Genomic DNA, 19,492 nt, shown 5'->3' with positions numbered 1-19,492 from the left:
ACAATACAGACTTCTTACACAAATATTTTTCCTTATAAAGAGTCATAGAGTGCCCCCGACCACTCTTTCTTCAAGGAAACCCTGTGGCACAGACTTGGCTCACTTTAGTCTTGGTTCACTTTAAAGATTAATGAAAAAGGACAAAGGGCAATGAATGTCAGTGTAAGGTGACAAGAATTGTGGTGAAGAGGTTTAAATCTTTTTTTACTGTCAAATATTTAAAACTGTGTAAGCCTTCTTTGTTATTTTTGTGTCACCAAAGTACACCAGAAACAGCTAACAACACAACTAATACCATAAATAATATGCAGAAACCTCACTGATGAGAGCAGAGATGTCCTGACAATGCATGTAGGCTAACTTCTGTTCTCAATATATTCTCTTACTGTGCTCAACTCTACAAAAATATTCAAATTGGAATGAACATTTGAGAAGAATTACTACAGACCGATCCTAACGCACCCAACCATACTGCTAATGTAAGCCACACACGGCAAGCTAGATGTGATGCTATGTTACAGGTGCAAAGAGTAAAAGAAAGTAAAAGAAGGCAGCAGCAAATGTAAGACTCCACATCCACAAGGAAGGGCTGATGGTATGTCGGCCAGTGTTGACACTAAAGCCCAGGACTGGGTGAAACCACTCGACGCCCCCCACTCTGTCATTACAAACGACAGCCACTTCCTGCCCCCTTTTCAACCCCTGATTCTTGAGTAATCCAACCTAAGTATCCAGAGATAGGATTGCAACAAGAGCTGAGTGAAATGACCCAACTATTCTTACACTAACACAGAGAGGAAAGTAAGGACAATCAACATCAAAGACTTTGTTGACTATATAGTCCAAGTCATACAAAGATCATTACTGCAGTCATTACTTTTCATTACCCTGAACATACAAGTTGAGACTAAAGCAGAGCTAGATAGAGGTGATAGTCAAGCCATGACAGTGGCCAGGCCAGCTTGTCTTGTTGTCGGTATGTGGCATTAAACAAAACAAACATGTCTGCCGGTTTCCTTTTTTATCTATCACACACAAACCTTGAACAGTTAACATTTGATCCAAGTGTCCGGCTGCTAGAACAGTCCATTTCTGACTGTTTTATATTAACCGACTGTGAGAAGACAGAAGCTAAAAGTGGGAATATTTGAGGTTGCAGAGAAAGATGTGCAAGAACTAGGGATGCATTGGTTTTAACATCTGCATTGGCCAATATTAGATGTTATGACAGACTTTAGCCATCACAGCAAATCATTTGGGCATGAATCGATGTCAGTAGCAGATGTTTATTTGTTGTGTCGTGTCAGTTTAATACTGGCTTAGCACACCTGACTGCATCATACTCCAAAAGATGTAATATTAAAGAAAAATACTCTGTTTTAGTATGGGCCATGTGCTAGCTTATTTAGTATCTTTACACACCGATATTGGCAACGGCCCTGGTTTTAACAACTGGTGCATCCCTAGCTGTAGTGATACCAAAATTATAAACTTCATTATTATACCAGTAATTATCAAACAGGCACCTATTTTTATAACACATAGCACCACAAATACTAAACTAAAAACTAAGGATGCACAATATTATTGTTATATCTATCTGCAGAGTCTAGCTTAAAAAGTGAATTATCTGATTCTGCAATTTTTAGGATTTCTGCTGATATTTACAACCAACATTTCAGCTATGAAAATCTGTCTTCGTCAGCTGTAAATAATGGCTGAACTTACTTATAATCCTGTGGATTTTAGGGCTGGACCAACAGACAGCCTACAGCCTGAAGTCTTTTCTTTACTCATCATCATTCCTTACACTTTAAAGTCCGTTTTAAGGACTGAAGTTTGTTCATTTGTTCATTATCAAACTTTAAAAAGTGTTTTAGATCTGAACTCAGACTCGGCAATTAACCGAGATTTAGATTCAATCACAATATAGCTAGGGCCCTATGATTTCTGCATTAAAGGTGCAGTGTGTAATATTAAGCCTATTAGCATTTAGCAAAACAAGCTTGGTTAAAATGAAACATAACATTTATAAGTAGATTGATCTAAATTAGTGTTGACATCTGATGACACATTTTTAAAATTTATATTTTAAATTAACTCAGAATAAGCCTTTTATTCACACATAGGGAGGGTCCCCTCCAAGGACGCTGCCATCTTGGATTTTTGCATTTTGCCTGTTTCTATGGCACCATAGAAGGAACCAAATAACAGTTAAGCATGTATTGATTTTTCAACTTCACTGGTTCCCACAGTTATCACCAGAGAAATGAGCATCACACTCCAGAATTGACTGTTAGATGTTGAAAGTCCCAATTTTACACACTGCACCTTTAAAGGGATTGCGGAATTGGCCAATAAAAATGGAATTTACAATTTAATGCAGAAATCGCAAAAATTGACTGAATTTTACTGAAATGCTGTGGTTTTTTTTTAAAGAGGCATGTATATCCGGGAATATGTTCCCGGGGGAGCACTGAAGTGGGGCACAACTTGTCCCTCACATCACAAACACTCACCCCGCCGCCTAAACAATAACAGCATGTCAAAGCAGCTGTAAAACACCGGCAAACATCACGTAGCTCAACAAGGGGCAGTACTGGCGACATAATGTTACACCTACAATAAAACTCATCCATGCTTCGAGTTATTTTACCTCACCACACCAGAGAGTCACGGAGAGAGAGGCTTCGAAATTGAGTCGGACGGACTCAAGATTTTATGAAGTCCAACAGTCTTAATGATGTTACATTCGAGTAACAGCTTAATAATTCCTCCTGTAGATACTGTGGTTTCCTTTGGTTGCTTAAGGAGCCAATACCTGTCCGCATTAACGTAGCGGTCTGATATGAGGCAGACGGACAGACAGCGAGGATGGAGAGAGATGAGGAGAGAACCGTTACAGTCAGAGTAAAACACAAAGCAGCGTCACACTGCATGGACTGTTACAGACTGAGAGAGTAAAGAAAAGTTTAGGTAACAGGTTTACTTTTAACCATTTAACTTTAATGTGACCTTCTTAGTAAGTTACTATCACTCTGTGTTTGACAGAACAGAAGGATTTATTTACATTATAAACATCAGTTAGGATGTGATTATACACGTGGATGTGTCTTAAAATGTTGGAAAAATCTGACAGTTACACTGGTTATAATTATTTTATATCAGGGTTATCCAAACAATGGCTCCTGGGCCAACTGTGGCCCTTTTTTAAATCAATTTAAGGTTATTTCTATTTAATTAGTGAACATTTGATTCATTTACATAAAAAGACACTCTCTATTATGGTAAAAATAGTGGAAAGGTTAAAAAACTGAACTCCAAAAAATTAAAATGAAAAAAACGGAATTTGGAAAAAAATAAAACAGATTTCCTAGGGCCCTATATAGCCTCCAGATGCAATGTTTCTTTAATCTCAAATGTGAGTAAATGTCTGGGTTTTCTTTGTTTTGTTTTGTTTTTTGTTTTTTTTTTAGAATAGTTTGCTAAAAAATCCTACTTTCTATGATTTTGGAGATGCTTATCTTCATCAAAATGAGGATTACATAAAAATGATAATTCTTTCCAATGACAACGAACTTGAAATAGTTGCAAATTAATTCACAATAGCAATGTTGGGAAAGAAAATTAATTGGGTTATTTTCTCAAACAGTTCAGCCCTAGTCTGAACTACATTAAAATATGTGTAAAAAGTTCATTTCTAGTTTTTAAATACAAGAACTTTCAACCAAACTCTTACGCATCATCTTAAATTTACAAAAAAACCATGGGACATGTGTAATATGCAGAAACTCTGTCAGTGTTTTTGTGCAAACAAGACACCGAGCAACAAATCATTTCAATAGCTGTGACAGAAAAGTTCTAAAGCTAAAGAATTTTAACTTAAAAATCTGACTTTGAAAAATAAAACCTTATTAGTACCTGCAATGGCAACATTACAATATGTCCTAGGTACCCAATATTGATGTATATTTGTTGTTTTTAAGCAAAAGAATCTGCATTAAGTACATAATGTAACCATTGCAATAATGCACTGGCAAAAACTGATAACCCAAACTATTTAAACATATTTTTGCCTTTTCAAGCCTTTATTAGATAGAGAAGGACAGTGAGACAGACTCGGAAACAGGGAAGAGAACGGGGAGACATGCGGGAAATGGTGCCACAGGCCGGAATTGAACCCGGGCCGCCCGCGTACATGGTGCTTTAACCACTTGACTACTGGCGCTGGACTACTTTCCAGATTTTTGATAAGAGATGTTGATCGGATGTTTGCCAGTATTCAGTGTTTAAAAAATATTTTTTAGCTGATATCAGTATTAAAACTAATATTTATTCACATTCACTGCCAAAATTTTCAACCAATAAAGGCAGATATTCACTAGCATTCTTTACATTCTAAATATCAGCTGAATTTTTCATATCTGCAGTACTGATCATTAACTTACTATGGTAAAATCTTCTAGCACCCTTATCCAATACTTCCAATACTATCATCTCTAAAATAATGGAGACTGTGTTGTTTCAATCAAGTGCCACGTATAATATGGAGGTATTTAGAGCTTGTGCAACCTTATTCTAAATTTGGGAGGCAGTGGGTTGGAGTAAGGTAGTGCTTATTTCTGTACAACAGACCAGATCCTGCTCCACATATAAGGATGGGCAGTCTTATCTCAGTGCAACACCGTTTGATGGACTGATTGTATCACCAAACCAGAAGTGACTTATACCTCTTCTTCAGCTCTTACTAAACCATCAGCCAAATAAAACCCTCCAAATACAAGTCACCATATAAACACAGCCACATAAGCAGATTTAGTCTTCCTCTTGCCCAGAACATGATATATAACAGCATTAGAGGTGCTAGATTTATACAGCACACGCTAAGAAAGGAATAAGAACAATCCAACACTAGAATAGGAGCAGAGGAAACAAGCAAAAATAACGTGGTTTTTATGCTCTTCTCTCAATAAAGTCACTGCACTACATCCAAGCTTATCGCTACTCTAGCAGCAGCCATTGTATAAATCAGCTTTTAGTACAACTAAACCTCATCTGGAACTATTGCAAACTCATGCAAAAGCAGGTCAGGAGAAGAGTCAAAACTACCCCATTACTATAGCTCCATCCCGGCTGGGAGCTACACTGGCAGCAGCTATTGCTACCAGCTTCCAGATCCAGTACAACCAAACACTGCCCGTAGCTACCGCCCTGTTCTCCTAAAATGATGCTGACTGGTCAGAACTGTTCTCAGACCAGGCACAGTCGTTTCAGATTCGAGCTTTGAAAGATGGATCTGTGTGATGACAGACACTGAATCTGGCCAATGACACTGCTTTAAAGGGTTAGCTTTCTCCCTAGAATTCAAAATGAAGACTTAAGAGTTAAAAATATGACTTAAATTTAAAATTGGCATGTAAAAAGTCAAAATATGATAGAAAAAGTAAAAACTGTTCATTCAAAATGTCAAAATATTAGAAAAAAATGAAATCATGTGTTTAAAAGTCAAAATATGGGATTAAAAGTCAAAGTAAGGAGTTGAAACGGTCAAAATATGACTTAAAATTTACAATTGGGAATCTAAAACATAAAAATGTGATATATAAAGTAGGGATGCACCGAAAATTTTTGGCAGAAAATGGCCCAAAAGTGCTTTTTTACGGTTTTCGGCCGAAAGACTATTACCACCGAAACAAACAAGGCCGAAACACAACATTGTGATGAAGCAAGCAAAAACCGCGGCCAGCACGTGCTTAGATCAGTGTTCTCAAATAATAACGTCTGCGATGTGTTTTCTCTGTCCTCTGATAAACAGCGATATCTATTGAAGCGGAAGATAAAAGGAGGTTTGTCCCTCTCTGTCCTTCTCTCCGTGTGTAACGCGGCACTTTTACGCACAGCCAGGACGCCAGTGCCGTTTTGTTTCACGGCTTCATTCACTGTGCCAGCCAAGTTTAATAAGAGTTATAATACTGCACCGCTGAGGCTCGTGGTGAGAGGAGTTAACTCTCTCCACAGCGCACAGACTGGCTCACCTGTTTGTGTTCCAGACTGGTCAGAGGAGTCATTTAGCTGGTTGATCCGGAGCATTTAGAAGTCATATGTCTGAGGTCAGAGGAGACTGTGTTGGTAAATATTTCTCTAAAGTCCCGTTAGTTTAGAAACAGCTCCAGCTGTGTGAGTTTCACTCCAACAAGCGCACATGGTGGTGGTGCCGATTTTTAAGGCAGACAGAGGAACAAAAACGTCCTCCTCTCTAACACCACCTGATGTTTGATATATCCTCATATCTGTCTGTATCAGTTCTTGTGTTTTTGCCTCTTTTTTTTTTTTAGCCTGGTAGAGAGGGAGACAGGCAACAGGCAGCCCGACATGTCCACATGAGTGCAAATGCGCTAATTAAATATCCGCAGCAATGTCACGTTGCAAAATGATGTTGCAGGTGAGGAAGCTTGCATTGATTCGCTACAGGTTCGAAATGTAAATATTTTGTGTAAATAATTTGCATGAAAAAATTGCGTCTAGAGTGTAAGGACCTTAAGTTTATAAACTGGAGTTAATATTTTGTAGGCTCTTAAATTTAATCACCCTAAAACCCCCTGAGTCTCCCCCATGGCAGAATGGTTTGACCCACACTGGCACATGCCTGTCAATCACTGTATTCACAACCTCTCCATTCATAAAAAGGTTTATGATTTTTTTTTTGTGAAGAAATGCTGATCTATAACTAAGTTCCTGATTTCAGTTTGAGAAGAGAGAAGTCTTTTTTTATAATTAGTTAATTATTTACAGGTTTTTAGTTCTTTCTAACTCTATGTTTTTATTTCCAAATTGTTCCAGAGAGACCACTGCAGCCAGCAGAGTTTTGCACACTTCTGGGTTTAAAGCCTTTCCAGTCACTGTTTTCAATAGCTACATTAATTTGAATTCCCACGTTTAGAGATGAGAAGATGTGCCATGACTTTAGTCATGCATTTTTAACATTTAAAATGTATGAAAACAAATCTAATATTTGTCACTTGAAAGTGTTTATCAGTTACAAAGTTTGATAAATCAGACGGCTGTCACAGCACTCTTTAATGTCTTTCTTTTTGGCCAAAAAGCTTTGCGTTGTTTAGGGGGTACTTGGCTGAAAAAATACCTCACAGGGGTACATGATTGATAAAAGGTTGAGATCCACTGATTTAATGTATACATGAGTGCGGTTGGGTTAAACATTATATTTTGTATTTTATTTTATTTTATATTGTGTATCGTTGGAATGAAGTGCTTAGTAAATATTTACATAATTTTGTAATTGAATTATTCTTTGAAGCATTATTATTCATTTTTGCAATTGCAGTTGATTTTAGAGAGGTTAGTACACAGTCATAGCCATAAATGCAGTGGTACTAATAATTGGCATAATAATTCCTTTCGGTGTTTCGGTTTTTGGCCTTGGTTTCCTCATTTTCGGTTTTGGCCAAGATTTTTCATTTCGGTGCATCCCTAGTGAAATTTTTGCCGTTTTCATTCACACATTCAGTTTAAAATATTGGTATGGTTTCAGTACAGAAACATTGCCAAGCTTTCTGTGCAATTTAGACATGAAAATGATAATATATCTCACTCAAAGACCATAAGAAGTAATTTTGTATCCTCATTTCTTTATCAGATTGTTATGTAACTGCAGCAAAATAAAAACCAGAGGAACTTTGACCCTGATCACTCACATGTCTGATTGAGATGTCCAAGAATGAGACCACTACATCCATCTTAATATTTCCTTGAAAACCCAGCTGAGGGGGTGTATCCGTGCATGTGATCCGCTTAGTCATGCGTTTAAAGACGAATATATTAGGCTATATATGCATTGGACAGCAGCGAGGAGGTCCTTGTGTTACACCAAACAACAAAAATCCATGCCTATTCCACAGGAGCATTAGTAAAGTTAAAGACCGGAAACTGAGCTGAGCCATCTCATGCAACCAAATACAGAATAATCACCTTCAACCACACTTTCATATTTCTCAAATCAAAACATATAAATATAAAGTTATGTAGAAAATACAAAGCCTAAGGTTATTACAGTATTGCTTTCAAAATAGCACATCATTTCCCATAAAAACAAAGTTTTTCCTTTTTGGAAGCTTATGGTCTTCTTCTAAGTGCAACTGTGAATGGATCAATTGTGCAGCCCTAGGGTGCAGTAGCTTGCCTGTAATTTTGGGTAATAAAAACAATAAAAACTGATTACAACTTTACACCTTCTAAAGATTTCGTTGTTGTTGTATTGTTGACAATGTTTGATACTGAAGACAAAACAGGTCTCTTCAAAATTGCAATCAATCTCAGTTCTTAAAATGATCGACAATAAAACAAACTCAAAACTTTAAAAATCAAAATCTGTGCCATGAGACAGACGGATAGAAGAACAAAGAGTCTACTGAAATTGGAGTCAAACTTCCGCACAAAATATGACTTATACAAAAACATTGTCAAAGTCTCTTCATGGAAACATTGTCAGTTTTGAAAAACTCAAAAGAGAGCAGAATTTGCATTGCAATCTCTGGTGATCAACAACATTGAGTACCTAGGACTTCTATTTTTGTTGGTGTTGTATTGAAACAGGCATGCAAGCGTTTGGTTTTACTAGAAACACACGGTAGTTTAAAATATAGTCATGGACGAAAGTATTGGCACCCCTGGAATTTTTCCAGAAAATACACCATTTCTCCCAGAAATTGTTGCATTTACAAATGTTTTAGGTATACATGTATTTATTTCCTTTATGTGCATTGGAACAACACAAAAAATCTGAAGAAGAAAGACAAAATTTTCATAATTTTGCACAAAACTCAAAAAATGGGCAGGACAAAATTGTTGGCACCCTCAACTTAATATTTGGTGGCACACCCTTGGGAAAAAATAACAGAAACCAATCTCTTCCTATAACCACCAACAAGCTTCTTACACCTCTCAGCTGGAATTTTGGACCACTCTTCTTTTGCAAACTGCTCCAGGTCTCTCAGATTTGAAGGGTGCTTCTTCAACAGCAGTTCTGAGATCTCTCCATAGGTGTTCAATGGGATTTAGATCTGGACTCATTGTTGGCCACTTCAGAACTCTCCAGCTTTGTCTCCAACCATTTCTTGGTGCTTTTTGAGGTATGTTTGGGGTCATTGTCCTGCTGGAACACCCATGACCTCTGACGCAGACCCAGCTTTCTGACACTAGGCCCTACATTGCGGCCCAAAATCTCTTGATAGTCTCCAGATTTCATGATTCCTTGCACACAGTCAAGGCACCCAGTGCCAGAGGCAGCAAAATAACCCCAAAACACCCTTGAAGCTCCACCATGTTTGACTGTAGGTACTGTGTTCTTTTCTTTGTAGGCCTCATTCTGTTTTCTGTAAACAGTAGAATGACATGCTTCTCCAAAAAGCTCTACCTTAGTCTCATCTGTCCACAAAATGTTCTCCCAGAAGGATTGAGGCTTACTCAGGTACATTTTTGCAAACTCCAGTCTGGCTTTTTTATGTCTCTTTGTCAGCAGTGGGGTTCTCCTCGGTCTCCTGCCATAGCGCTTCATCTCATTCAGATGACCACATGGTCCCAGCTGACACTTTTGCACCCTGAGTCTGCAGGACAGCCTGAATTTGTGTGGAAGTTGACTGTGGATGTTTATCCACCATTCCAACTATCCTGCGTTCATTCTTTTGTCAATTTTTCTCTTCTGTCCACGTCCAGGGAGACTAGCCACAGCTCCATGGGTTATAAACTTCTTGATTATATTACACACAGTGGACAAAGGAATTTCAAGATCTCTGGAGATGGTCTTGAAACCTTGAGATTGTTCATATTTTTCCACAATTTCGTTTCCTAAGTCCTCAGACAATTCTGGGCTCTTCATTCTCTTCTCCATGCTTGGTGTGACACACACAGACACACAACACAAAGGTTGAGTCAACTTTTAGACATTCTAACTGGCTTCAGGTGTGATTTCTAGATCGCCAGCACCTGTTACTGCCACAGGTGAGTTTAAATGAGCATCACATGCTGGGAATAAAATGATTTACCCACAGTTTTAAAAGGGGGACAATCATTTTGTCCAGCCCATTTTTAAGTTTTGTGTAAAATTATGTCAATTTTGTCTTTTTCTTTGGATTTTTTGTGTTGTTCCAATGCACATAAAGGAAATAAACATGTGTATACCAAAAACATTTGTAATTGCTACAATTTCTGGGAGAAATGGTGTATTTTCTGGAAAAATTCCAGGGGTGCCAATACTTTCACCCATGACTGTAGGCCATCTGACAGCCTCACCTGTTAACACACTAATTCAGAGAAATTCAACAGGAAAGCTCGCTCTACTTTCACTAATTTGTTGTCAAAGTTTTGGAAGTTTTTTTTTTTGCATATTTCTCAAATTTGCACAGGGCACAGAAGTTTGCTTGCAATTATGGGTTATCAAAAACAATAAATTGCTCTCTATTTTATGTCTACTTTATATTTCCTTGTCTTCCATCATAATAGATATTGACATTGTTTGACATTATTATTATTATTATTATTATTATTGGTGTCTTTATAAAAATTTCATTCTCTGTTACTAAAATGATCAACATCAAAATGTACAGAGGCTTTAAAAATCATATGTATGCCATTAGACAGGTGCATGGGAGAGGAACATGTCCATTAAAAATAAAGATTTTACCTCACATATATGACTTGTACAAAAACATCCAGGTTTCTCAACTTGGAAAGTTTCCAGTGTTTTTGTACATCCAAGAGTGTGTCTAAGAGTTTACCTTGCAACCTTTGGTAATCAAAAATGAGAGATTATCAAACACTAAGGGCTAGGGGCTTCTATTTTTCTACTGAAGCAGTCTTGTAAGCGTTTATTTGCTAGTATCCCTTCAAAGTTTAAAGTCTGTTAACGTGACAACCCGGCTTATTACTATGAACTGACAGTCAGGAGAGATTCAGGAACACAGGACGCTCAACTTTCATGTAAACTAGGCGCAGTGCGATCCCCCATCTGCCCGCAGCTCGTTTAATAACAAAGCGCTGCCTGCGTGTGTTTCTCCGCAGAGGGGGGTGGGGGTGAATGAGTGATGGGGGCTGTTGATGCGTGATGTTGACCTTAACAATTTCTCCAATCATTCCTCGATAGATCAAACAATCGCAGGCATTTCTGAAACGGTCACCTCACAGATTCGTGCTGGAATACGCTGTTTAGCACAAACCGAATACACCGAATTTAAAGGGAAAGGGGGTCTAAACGCGCAATGAAGTTGAAATATGCCTTCATGTTGTGAAAAATTCGTCTTGTTCTACATCAAACATGACGTATATGCCGTTAAGCCATTCTTATGACATATTGAATCGGAAACAAACTGTGAAATCCCCGATTCTTGCAACAAAACAAGACTTGGGCGAGCAAACAATGCCTGAGGAGCATCTGCGTCCCTATGGCTACCCCAGCCAGATGGCTGCAAGACAATAAACTCCAACCACACGCAATGAACTTAACTTTATATGACAGAAAAGGGAACCAAAACACTGGACTACAGTCCACTGTGCGTACAGGACAACAAAACAACACACATGTGCAACTTTCCCCTTAACTGTCAACTTTAGACTCGCGTAAAAAACTTTAAAATCAAAGAAACTGGGAGCTACTGCAGTGCTTGCAGGTTAGGGAAGGTTTCATCGCTGTTTGATTGAGCACATTTTGTTAAACTGACTTCAAATCAGGCCGATGTTCAATATAAACATTAGGCTCAGACCACAAGTGCAAGACTGAAAGTGGCTGTGGCTTTCTGTTCTAGAAAATGATTTTGAGCTGGATTACAAGTAAAGTTCCGTCTAAAATACACTGGCAGATGATTACACTTGATTATATCTCACTGGTTTAACTGGCTTTTATGTTATACAACGAAAAATGAAGATTTTCGCAGGACATTTCTGACATATATTGGCTTGAATATTTCCATTATTCTCACAAAAGGAGTTGAGTTGTATGTCTGGGTGCTGTGCCTCAAAATAGCTCCCTTATAGTCCCACATAACGTATAAATCTAACAATGTTTCCAATAATATGCGATTCATTTATGCATAATTATGTGTATTTTCAAGTGTAAGATGTGAATCATGGGCCCCTTTCAAACTCTGAATAATCATTTTATTTATGAGGAGCCATATAAATCAGTGTCATAAGGTGCCTCAAATGCAGAAAATTTACCTTTATAGGTGGGAAAATAGTAAAATGCATGTAAGTAAACAAGAAAATAAACAAAAATAAACAATGTAAGTGAAAGTAGTGCAGCTGGAAAAGGAAATCATAAACTTAAATGTAGTTTATTGTGATACAAATGCTTTTTTATGTATGTTTGCGATATTTTATACGTTTATTTTAATGTATTTTGAAGATATATGTGAAAAAACAATGGCATGCGGCTCTGCAGAAATGAAAACAAACGGGCAGCACATGGTTGAGCCCCCCTGGCTAAAGTTACACTCACTTAACACACGAACATCCTCGGTAATAACAGCACAACACAGTAGTACTGTAAACATGTTCCTGTTTGCTTTATCATGGCGCCTCATGTTGCATTCACAACTGTAATAAAGTCACAATTAGCCGTTAAAGCTAAAGTTTAGCCGTGCTAACGAGTTGGCTAGCTTTCGACCGTTACCTAACAGGATTGCCTCGGTAACGTTATCGAGGGAGAAGTTCGATAAGCTGGTTAACCTGGAGAATAGTTATGCACTCAACACACCTCGTAGACAAAAAAGATGACACAAACAACTTTTCATTTCCGCCATAAAACACACTTATAAAACTTTTAGCTGCCGTAGCGGCGAATTACCTCTATTTCAAAGTCCGGGAGGTTGAACGCTGTCCTGAACAGGGAGCAGAAGTGAGCTATGGCGGGGACTTCCCACCAACACTGGATCTCTTCCACTGAAACTGTACATCCCTCTGACATTTTCGGACTGAAGAAAATGAGCCACGTTTGTTTCTCACATCAGAAAGTAGATTTAAAGCCGACTTAAAATGTCTCCGTGTCATTACCAATACGACAAAAGTTGCTGTCGCCGTAGTGTTCGGACAGTTGCCATTGCGACCCGCGGAGCGCTTCAATCTGTTTCAATCAGAGCCTCAGTGGAGCTGAACAGATGGGAAGGACTGTACCACTACGCGGCAGCGTGGGGGGGGGCGATAACTTTCATTAGTTTGCTTTTACTCCAGGTGTGCTAAAATAACAACATAGTGCCGGCATCACGATTTATTTTCATCAAAGTTTATACATTTGTATAAAAAAGTTTGAACATTATTGGAATTTTATATATTTTAGTAATTGTCTATTGACAGCTGTACCTTATCTGCTCAATAATGCAGCAGCCGTTTAAAGGGAATGCTTTTGAATGGAGAATGAATAAAAACAGGAAAGTTAGCCTTCACCAGGTAGGAACCAGGTAACATTAGAAATACGAGTTTTTCATGTACAAAGATAAGCTTGCATAGCGGGATTATAGAATACATAACGCATTTTTTAATTTCTTAATGTCACCTGTTTGAAATTACGTACTGTTAGCATTAAAAGAATCTAATTGTCCACAAAACGTCTCCAAAATGATTCCCAATTCTTGTTTCAACCACCTGCTCACTTTTTCTTACAGTCAGTTAAAAACTCTTAAGATGTATAAACATCACTGCAGTGAGAGCTCAGGTCAATACACAACGCAAGGGCTCCCTCTTTCGCATTATATAAAAAGTACAAGCATCGAGCCTGCAACTCTTCCATGCATTTACTTAGAATTTTACATTTTAGTGAATTTTTAGACAATATCTTATAAAATCCTCCCTAAGATTCCAGCTGAGCTGTTAAAAATAAACAAATAATAAATAATAAAAGTAATATTAGCTATAAATGCAAAACTAGAATTTCAACCTCAAAGTTATACCACGGTGACAACATTTAAGTCCTGGGCACTTAGTTTTAAGTCATTTCAAGTTTTTCTTAATCCACAAAGATTGCATGCAAACTCCTGCACAATGTCTGCATTGCATAAATATTTTGGAAATTTTCTGGTGCCATAACATTGCAATTGCAATTGTATTTGTTACAGATGCAGCCTAAAATATTAGCCTCCCTATGAAAATGTAACTTGTTTATTAATTTTTTTTTACAACGTTTTTATACAACTATATATTTATATAAAAAAAAAATCATATAACAAAATACCAGCAAAACAGTTTAACAACATATTACTTTTTTTTTAATTATGAAAAAAATAATCGGGGTCCCAGATCTTCTATAACACTAGCCATTTCCTCCATCCATAAATCACAGGTGGGCACAGAAGTGAAGTGAAGTGTTAAAACTCTGGGATGTAGGGTCTGATTAAAATGCTAATCCTCCTGGGTTAACTGGATCAAAATGATTAACTGCAACCAAAGATTCATGTTTGCTCAGGATCTCACAGTTGGGCAAATAAATGATTTTTTTTTTAAAGCCCTGGTACTTTTTCATGGCATTGATCACTAATATAACAAATATTTGATCGATTAAAAACACGTGGTTTGGAGAAGTACTGAAGTACCAAAAAATGAGACAACCTCAGCTGACTGAAACCTGATTCAACAGGCCTGCAAAGCTGCAGAAAAATCAAATGTCCTGATGGCGGCACTCGAGAGAGGGCCATGAGCTCCTGTTAATGCAGATGTTTCATCTTCTAAGATATACAAGAAAAACATCGAGCAATTTCTAAAAATGAGATTTTATCTAAACCTAAAACAGTCAAAAACTTAGATGACAGAAAAGACTGGTGTGTGAGTTTCAGATCATATGAGCAAAGTAAAAAAAAAGTGAAATCAAAACAAAATGATCCAACGTACCCTCCAACAGCTGCAAGACAAAGAGCTAAACATGGACATTTCCACAGGTCAGATATTACACATAAAATAATCTGTGTAGGCAATAAAACAGAATAACAGACTTAAGAGGGAGCCTTAAGGGTTCACAGATCCAGCAGAGCCCCAGTCTACATCATAGCACCCCCATGTACTAAGTCTGCTTTGCAGCCTGGTAGTTTACGGGAGGCACCCATAGCTTAGCAAAAACCTCAGTGACACATTAGCAAAACTTTTGGATTTACCCTGCATCAATTCAATTTCACTATGCTTTATTGGCATGGACAGATCAGTTACTGCCAAAGCAGTGCAAGAAATAAAAATGCATTAAATATTTTCACATAATATAAATTTTGTATATTAAATAATTCCACAAATAATCAATGTATAATGAAATAAACCTGGTTAATTAGAAAAAACAATAAGACCAAAAAAGATAAAGAAAAGAAAAAAGAAAAGACAAATAAAATTCAGTGTATTTGTTGGGAATCACTGATCACTATCACAGACTGATTGCTGAAGGTTAGAATTTAATCCTCTGAAATTGAACACACTTTCTTGCTGAGAGAATGAGCTTATACAAAAGCTTTTTCTGGATATTCATCAGAGAAAGTCATGAGAGATTAACTGAAACAAAACGGGACTTAATTATGAGATCTTAGCAAAAATTAAATAAACCTTTTCCCAAAATTCAAATATCAGAGGACAGCTCCAAATGTAACAAAATCCAACTTCTGTCTTGAATTTAAAGCATGGAGGAGACATCCAAGGATAAAACTGGACTGGGTTGTATGTTACAATGTTCACTGACTCTCTTTTAGCCTGCAGCTGAAAAGTTTTTCCCCATTTCAGCAAATTTAATGGCATTACATGAAATAATCTGATTCATGATGTTTTCTGTGTGCAAGTTTACACTGTGGCCAAAAGGTGGTGCAATAGGAGAGCTCAATAATCCTTCAGGACTGTCTGAAGAGCATAATCATGTAAAACAATTACAAGACCTTCAGTGGCTGAGATCTAGATACATTTAGTTTTTAAAGTGGGGTCCAAACCAGCACAAGGGGGCGCTATAGGGTTGTGGAAACTTTGAGGAAAAAGGTGTTGGGGCAAAATAACAAATTTATTTATTTTTTTGCTAAAACAGAAGTTATAAGATCAAAACTAAACCTACGTTTAGTCAGAGTTTCATCTCCAGATATCTTCTTTTGCCTAGTCTTAGTCTAGTCTTCCTCATGGGAAAAAAAGAGTCCATGAACATTTTGTCAGAGTTTTAGTGAATGAAATAAAAACTGTTTACCGAACTAAAACCTAGATTTTGTACTTTTTTATGTTACATTTGAACTAGGGATGTCAAAAACAATACATTTGATTCTCAGGATTTCTGTAGTTAATCACATAAAATTCCACTATTTGCATTCAAAACTGTTTTTGTGTCATTTTTGATTTTCCTACTTTCTTAAAGTAAGAGTAATCGACTTCATGTTTGGACACAAACCTGCTTTTACAGGTTGGTCAAAGAGTTGAACATGAATTTTACAGCAGAAATAGGAACTTATTCTGGGATCCTTCAGGATGTGGAACACTAAAAAAAGGTAAATGTTTGATATCATAAGGTTATGATGGCATCTGACTTGTCCACTGAGCTGTCTGAGAGATTTTAAAGTGAAATGAGACATAAAAGAGCAGTGGTGCTTATTTTACATCACCGTGGCTGCAGAGAGTGGCTTAGCCAAAGTGTGCTGAAAGAGACAGTAAAAGCATGTGATTGGTTGGGATTTTCAAGAATTAGTGCATTGATTGTGGACTTTAAATGATCACAATAAATGTGATGAATCTAACCTGACATGCCAGATGGATGTGTTTCACACATCCATCTGGGAAAGCTTCAACAGGAAACGTTTGAGAAAAGGCAGAGGCTTTGAAAAAAAAAAACTCAGAGTGTGATTGGATGAACGTTCTGTCTGTCACATCTCTATGGGCCAATCAGAGCAACAAAACACGTAACATAGCCGCTATCAAGCTGCGCGTGTGCAGCTACTGAGGAATAACGCAAAACATGGCGACTGTAGACATGTCAGTACTCGACTTTTGTCATTTTTGAAAAGAAAACAACTCACTGCTGTTCTTTGTTCTTCTTTTAATGAAGAAATGTCATCAAGTTCTGATAAAACTGGCGCTTTAGCAGCATCCACGCTAAGCTCTTCCTCCATAACTGCACCAGCTCTTGCTGCTGCTTGTTTACGTCACGACTCTGCTGCGCCTGAAAGTACTGCCCCTCGTTGCTGATTGGTCCTGTCACTTTCTAACCGGGCCCAAACGGTTCAGATGGGAGCTCTGCAAGATGGATTCGCCAGTGAAAAACAAGGAAATGGGTGTATCTATCTGCTTTGCAAGGTTATGATAAACCTTGATAGCCTCAACTGTGAATAATTCTATTTACATTTGCGTAATAGTCATTGGTAAATTGTAAATGGGCTTTAGTATAGCACTTACACATGCACTCCACATTCATACAATGTTAGCAGATGCTTTGGAGACTGGCCTTCAGTATTAGCTTATCAGAATTATACACATCCTTACACATTTACATTCCACTACAAAGCAGTGGAAGCAAATTGGGCTTAAGTGTCTTGCCCAATTATTCATCAACATGTGGCTGCAGGAGCCAGCCTTGCAATCTTCAGATAACCTCTACCTACAGTCGCCCTCATTTTCCTGGACCTAGGACACATCATAACCTAAGCTCTTTTCGTTAGATAATTAAGTTTTATCCTGCTGATTATGACATTGGGTTAATAATTTTAACAGGACTTGATACTGAGTTTAGGTGTGTTGACCACAGCTGCTTTGAGTGAGGATGATGAAGATGACTGTCCTGCAGCTGCAAATAATAGTAGCAGCAGGCAGAGTAGCAAATGTTCAACCCATGTCACATTTTGCTTTAATTTAATGCAAATGCTAACCTGACACACCAGATTGACTATTTCAAATATCAATGGCTTGGATACATGTCACATTCATCTGGGAAGACTCCCATAGAAAGCGTTTGGGAGGGGCAGGACTTTTCAAAAAAAGGAGGAGCGTTCTGTCTGTCATGATTATGACAGGCCAATCAGAGCTACAGGCCAAAATGACGTTGTACGAATGCACTTCTCTTGAGCTGACTGGTTACCGCTGCTGTAGATTGTTAATATCGGAGCTTTTCAGTGAAAAAAATGAATGCCAAGGCAGGTCAGGAGATGTCCAAAGACGTCTTCTCTGCCGAAATGTGGTCAAGTTCTGGTTTAACTGCAGCTTTCCTACAGCTACAGCTGAGCTAACAGCTACCACGGCTGTAGGTACCCTGGTAAATCCCACCTGTAACGATTTTAAACTCATGGTGAAGACGGTCGGCAGAAGAGCTAAAACATATTTTCGGTTGTGAAACATTTCTAGTGTTATTTTTATTCAAGTTCTGGTGAAACTGACGCTATACTAAAGCTGAATCAGAGCTAATCACCGTCCTGGAGACAGCCATTGCTAACAGCTTTGAGTCCAACTAAACCCCGCCCATAGTTACCGCCTCGTTCTCCTCAAATGACGCTGATTGGTCCGAACAGTGATCAGTTTGGCACTAATGTTGTGGATTGGAGCTCTTCAAGATGGATTTGACTAATGACAGAGATGGAGTCTGGTAAATCCATCTGCTAATACTACATTGGTTATAAATAGAAGAGCTACAGATTTAACCGACCTAACAGCTCATGCTCTCTCTGTCACACAGCTGCACAGGAACCCACACAAAAACAGACAGACTCCACACCTCATCTCTGCTTGTGCTTTCAACAGTGGAGAAACATCATGAGCATTGAACATCCAACTGTCCAGCACTATTATTTTAGTCTTGTTTCAGTCTCCAGTCCTCCATCTTATAGCAGGTAAGCTGGAGCCTACCCCAGCTATCATTGGGCGGGGTACACCCTGGACTGGTCGCCAGTCAATCGCAGGCCTGACATATAGAGACAGACAACCAGGCCCGCTCACACTCACACCTATGGCCAATTTAGAACTTGCATGTGTTTGTTGGTGGGAGGAAGCCCACCAACATGCAAACCGGGAACCTTCTTGCTGTGAGGGAACAGCGCTAACCCCTGCGCCGCCGTGCAGCCCCTTGTTTTGGTCTCTTTGATTAAAACTTAACTTACTTCCATCAGGGTTTTACTTTAAAATACCTTTATTTTTAAGATTTATTTTAGGGCCTTTATTAGATAGAAGAGGGACAGTGGATAAACTCAGAAACAGGGAGAGACATGCAGTAAAGGGCCACAGGCCGGCTTTGAACCCGGGCCGCCCGCGTACATGGGTAGTGCCTTAAATCACTCATCATTTGCGTGCCCTAAAATACTTTTCTTTTAAGCTCATTATCCTTCCATTCTTCCTCAGGGGGAAACTGCTGTCAACAGATATTTTTAGTCTTGTTTTAGTCAGTGAAATAACAGTGAGACAGAGGCAATAAAAAGCAAAAATAAGGCCTGAATTGTTTGTTAAAAGCAAAAATTTCTTCCAATAGTGCAAGAGCATGTCTTGCAATGAGACATGATAACTAATTTTG

The 19,492-nt window shown here is 38.2% G+C and overlaps 1 protein-coding gene across 1 annotated transcript in view; it reads right to left on the bottom strand.

The window, feature by feature from the left end:
• Nucleotides 1-13,109, bottom strand: part of LOC121515368 (cat eye syndrome critical region protein 2 homolog) — a 91,377-nt gene extending 78,268 nt beyond the window's left edge. Inside the window, exon 1 of the mRNA XM_041796086.1 lies at nt 12,854-13,109. Coding sequence (XP_041652020.1) covers nt 12,854-12,973 — 120 coding nt within the window. The 5' untranslated portion in view covers nt 12,974-13,109. The remainder of the gene's footprint in view (nt 1-12,853) is intronic.
• Nucleotides 13,110-19,492: the final 6,383 nt, after the last annotated feature.

This window comes from Cheilinus undulatus, linkage group 9 (genome assembly GCF_018320785.1).
Source record: "Cheilinus undulatus linkage group 9, ASM1832078v1, whole genome shotgun sequence".
Classification (NCBI taxonomy): Eukaryota; Metazoa; Chordata; class Actinopteri; order Labriformes; family Labridae; genus Cheilinus; species Cheilinus undulatus.
This window is presented reverse-complemented; position numbering and strand designations above follow the sequence as displayed.